Genomic DNA, 5,401 nt, shown 5'->3' on the forward strand with positions numbered 1-5,401 from the left:
ACACACACACACACACACACACATACACACACACATTCGCTCTCTCTCTCTCTTTCTCTCACACATACACACACAAACGCACAAACACACACACACACATACACACACACACACACACACACACACACACACACACTAACACAGACAAACACACACACACAAACACATAAACACTCAAATACACTCTCAAATACACATAAACATATACAAAGCGGAATATTAACAACAATACTATCAAAGAAAAATCAACCACTAACTTGAAACCCCCACCCGTGATGTGTCTAAGCAATCGTATCACGTCTTGTGCTCAATATCCCCAGGTGTACGAGCTCGAGAAAAGATTCAAGATCCAGAAATACTTGTCGGCGCCCGAGCGTGAGCAGATGGCCATGAGCATCGGATTGACCCCCACGCAGGTCAAGATTTGGTTCCAGAACCACCGCTACAAGCACAAACGCCAGCAGAAAGACCGGGAAAAGATGGAGTCCAGCCAGAAAGACTCTAGCAACGGCGGCGGGGGCGGAGGCCAGTCGCAACACAACAACTCCTCTAGTCACAGCAAACACAACAACTCGGGATCGTCAGCTTCGTCGTCGTCTTCATCATCCTCGTCATCGCCTCGGAAAGTGTCTGTGCCCGTGTTGATCAGAGATGGGAAGTCAACGGCTGACGGCGGATCGGGTGGTGGTGGCAGTGGAGGTGGGGGAGGAGGGGGAGGTGGTCACCAGACGTCCTCGGGTTCTTCTTCCGTGTCCGTGTCGTCCTCCTCGGCGTCGTCGCTGTTGGGTCACAATCAACACCATTTAGGCAGCGTAGGGGTGGGCTCGCCTCACGGCCTCTCCGCGGCGGCTCTCCACTCCTCGTGCGCTGTCAACTCCTCCAAGTCAGGCCTGACCTCGCACCACCATGATAACTTCCTCAGCACACCGTCGCCTGACCTCACGGCGACCTTGACCCACCACGGACTGAACCAGCACGGGTTGCCCCACCACGGACTACATCACGGCATGGGCTATGCCACTGGGGCTGTCAACGGTAACGCTCTAGCCTCCCCGTCCCCCTATCTCATCAACGGCCGGACATGGTAGGGGTGCGCTCAACGGAAAGCACATCACAAATACACACAGACCTCGAACTTTGACCCTTTACTTTTCTTTGCAATGAAAGGGACATCTATGACGAGGTAACTATGTGCTCACCAGAGGTGTGAAGGTCCCGCTTCGAGTTGCGTTCATGGGTTTTAGAACTTGGGATTCTCCGGTTGAATAAAGCTACCATGCAGCTCGGAGCTGCAAAAGTGCCCCCCGCCTCTGTCATCAGGAATTTGGCGCATCTACTTCTTTCGTCTACTCTTTGTCAAGAGAGTTCCATGTTACGTAATATTAGCATTGAAGACCAAGCCGTTCTGAAGACAAATGCACCGGGAGCACAAGGACCGACCAGCTTCGATACAGCTTTGGAGATTTATTGAATTACTTCAAGAATCTGCGTGTCCGAAATAAACTGATTCAAGCGGGCAAAGAGAACCGGCTCCTAGCCACATAACATCGTTTTGAGTTTTTTTTAAAAGGCAAATGATGTGCGAGAGCAGCTAAATCAGGACGATACGTACTGACAGAGACTGTTCGGACAGAATCGGTTTGGGAATATTGTGTTGTGCGAAACACTTCTGTAATTGCACATCTCCATAAAATTTGTACCCGACTTCAAAGAGCATCTCCAAAATTTTACCTTAAATCCGCACACACATATTGATGGTCAACGTCATAAGAAAAAAATCGAGAGCGGAATGTTTTCCAGTGCCAAAATAATGCAGAAAATCTTAACTGCCTCTTGGTCGTGAAGAAACAAATCTGGGAAATCTTATCTGGTTTTTTTAACAAAGCTGCAGAAGGGCAGAACGACACGGAGAAGGTTCCACTGCCAATCTGAGCAATCTGAGCACACACTGACGCCACTTGAGAATACCATGTCATACAGTTTATACGAACATTTTCTGTCCTGGGCTTTTTACTATTTTTTTTCAATGTATCAATGACTAGTGGAGTTTGAAGTAAATGTTTTGGGGTTCTATGTTTTGCTGTATGGTGGTATTTCCAAAATGTACTTGTGTCTGTTATTTTACCTGCAATCTTAAAAAAACAATCCTTCTTTGTCTTCACAGCTAAGGCGACTGGGTTGCAAAAGGTGTATCTTATGACATGATATTGTACATAAGAAATATCATTGTCTTTGTTCAGTTTTATTAAAACAAGCAGAAACGGCAGAATGATTAACTCGGAACAGGGGTACGAGGAGACAGAAAGCAGCGCCTGAAGTTAGGAAAATAACATCTTCGTCTTAGACTGTTTCTAGCCTTTCTGATGTTTATTAAAAATAAGAAAAAACAACAATGCTACAAAAAAAAAAAAAAGAAAAACAATTGGACTGAAATCGGAAATAGGACAGCAGCTCCAAGCGTTTTCATTCCAACTCCTTGTAAACATTCCTATTTTTGCTCACTTGTTACATTTACAAGTTTTCTTTTGGGCTGCTTTCACTTTCTTCAATTATTCCAGATTTTTTTACACCGTTTCCTGTACAGATTCAATGTATTTTTCTCAGACTGTTCTGTTTTTATTCTACTTTTAAAAAAAAAGATAAATATAGTAGAATTTCCCCTTTCCAAAAATATATAGAAATAAAATAAACAAACGTTGACGATCCTGATTCCGACAAACTTCGTAGAAGCTCACGAATAGTTGGACAAGACAACATTGGACTAAGTCATTGGTAATACGTTTTTTAAAAAAATCTTGGAATTCCTCCCCCGACCTTTACCCCAAACCAAGAACACCAAGGACCATTGCAGGACGCTTTTTTTTTACTTTCACACAAATATTAATTACATTCCGGTGTGTATATTTTTTTCAATTTTTTTCAATTTACTTTTAAAATTTATTATTAAACGTTATTGTTTGTTTATTTTTTCATTTTTTCATGTGATTTTTTTCAGTTTTTCATTTATTCATTTATTTATTAATTTATCTATTTACTTTTGTCACTCCCTCATTTTCGTTCTCCCGTTTCAAGAGGGTGTTTCCATTCCCCACCTAAGACGCCACCCATTCCAGCTTTTGTGGACCTTGTGTTCGGTAAATCTCCCCGACTGACCACTAACAAAAGTCACATTCCGAGCGCTGCCTACCCCCTGTCCCCAGTTTTTACTCCGTTTTATTATCTGCCATAAAACCTCCTCCTCCCCTTTTGTTGTTGCTGTTGTTGTTTCACCTTGCTATAGACCTACTATGTACATATTCCACAAACATTACACTTTGCCGTACTGTAAATACGACTCCCATGAATTTACTTTATTTGCTCACATTATCGCCAGAAACCAAAAAACGCTCTGTGAGCATAGTTGTTGTTGTTGTTTTTCTTATATAGTGTTGCCAAACCTGTGTTTCTATTTATATCATATGCAAAGCCGTATGGTGGCGTAACATGATAGCGAACGGGAACAGATAGCTAACCACATGATGTTCTGACGTCAGCAGCATGCCTAATCACGACTGAATGAAAAGTTAATTATTGGTATTGTTTTTCAAACATTGTATTTCGTGTTGATAAAATATCTGCGCCTCCATTCTCAGCCAATAAGCTTTTCTGGGCTAACGGTCCTAATCAGCCGATCCAAATCTTCGCAATACTATTTAGATCTATTGGAAAGTTATAGTTGATCTAGATGATTTTTATATTTAAAAGAAATGAATACGATGAACTGATTATAACCATTGTTAAGTCTGAAAAAAACCCGCTCCTTAGCCAAATAAAATCGTGTTATAAAAGATTTAGAGCCCCGACCTTCTAGATCTAGAGACACAAAATAAAAAACGATTTTTAAAAAATTTGGTCTTTGAAAACGTAATGTTTGTCACTAATTTTGATTACAACAACAACAACAACAACAACAACAACAACAACAACAACAACAACAACAACAACAACAACAACAACAACAACAACAACAACAACAACAAAATGAGTCAAAATAGAACAAGATAATACAAAACTTTTGCTCTGCCAAGTTTATTTGTACCGTTCCTGTCTTTAACTAGTTGAAGACAAAAACGCTCCCCGAAGTGGGAGATGAAAGTAGGGTTTAAAAAGGATAGTGCCCATACGTGTTTTAGTGAGAAGACTAATCGTTCTGGTCTGACCAGGACAAAAAAAAAACACACCAAAAAAATGCACTTGAGGCTTGGAGTGATGGCCCACTGTGGCCGTGGCTCATCTGACTAGTAGTGACGTGGACTACACCTACATAACCGACACTGAAACAGGGCTCTGTTCCATGTTTGCAGATACGCAACATCGTCGGTTAATCTGTATTTAACCCTACCATACACTCACCTAAGAAAATGATGTCACGAAAACAATCTGAGCTGAAATATAACTAGACGAAAGTCTATTTTGTACCCATTTCCATAATTGGCTACTTAATCTAAATAAGACTGCACCTCTGCTCCCTTAAAACAACATACATTGTGTCTAATGGCAGACAAGATCCAAACTTTAAAAACAGAAAACGAAGATAAAAACAAACAAACAAACAAACAAACAAAAACAACAGAAAAAACCCTCCTAGTTCAGGCTAATGCATTTGGTGTTTGATATGAGCAAAAGTTACAAAGTTGTGATTTCTGTTGTTCATCTGGTCGAAATAGTTGCCTCTTATTGTTGTTTTCTTCATTCCCGTTACTTTTTTAAAAAATCAGTGCATTTGGCGTGCTTGGAGTGGCCTCTTCAAATTTATTTCCGTACATTTAAAGAATAAAAGCGTTTCAATTCTCGTTATATAATAGTAAGTGTCGAAAGTTCTATAGCTTTTTCAATCTCCCCCCCCCCCCCCCAATTGATAAGAGAAACGAAACTTAATAACAAAAGACGAACCGGAAGTTGTACGAAGTTGAATAAAACGTAAACATACGAATAAAAGAGTCGGAAAGCCCCAAGAACATGCAGGCTTAGAAACTAGGTATTGTTATTTAGATTGCTTGTGTTTGAACAGCGTACATTCGGACATTTTTAGAAGCCACTCCCGATGTTTTAAGCCTGATTTTATGAGGAGATTTGAAAATGCGTGTAATGTGTGTACTGTGCCCACTGGATAATGAATGTTATATTATTGTTTTATTCATGTTTTGTATTCAAAGACGTTGTACATTATCAATTGTATGTTCCTGCCCCGCACACTCTGCGAGTTCGATGCTCTTTGCTATACGCAGATTCTATGGCAATGATAGAAAAACATTATAACTAGAGTGAGTAATAATAATATATTATTATATATACGAGTATTTGTGTGCCCATGAGTGAGACCAGCGTCTTGACAGTGTGCGTGAAGCGGGAATAAAGGGGG

At 40.7% G+C, this 5,401-nt stretch overlaps 1 protein-coding gene across 1 annotated transcript in view; it reads left to right on the forward strand.

Annotated features, from left to right (window-relative positions):
- Positions 1–2,671, forward strand: part of LOC101848478 (homeobox protein Nkx-2.1) — a 51,847-nt gene extending 49,176 nt beyond the window's left edge. The window contains exon 4 of the mRNA XM_005089140.3: positions 321–2,671. Within this exon, the coding sequence (XP_005089197.1) occupies positions 321–1,088 (768 nt within the window). The 3' untranslated portion in view covers positions 1,089–2,671. The remainder of the gene's footprint in view (positions 1–320) is intronic.
- The last annotated feature ends 2,730 nt before the right edge of the window (positions 2,672–5,401 follow it).

The sequence above is a fragment of the Aplysia californica genome, unplaced genomic scaffold (genome assembly GCF_000002075.1).
Source record: "Aplysia californica isolate F4 #8 unplaced genomic scaffold, AplCal3.0 scaffold00003, whole genome shotgun sequence".
Taxonomy (NCBI): domain Eukaryota; kingdom Metazoa; phylum Mollusca; class Gastropoda; order Aplysiida; family Aplysiidae; genus Aplysia; species Aplysia californica.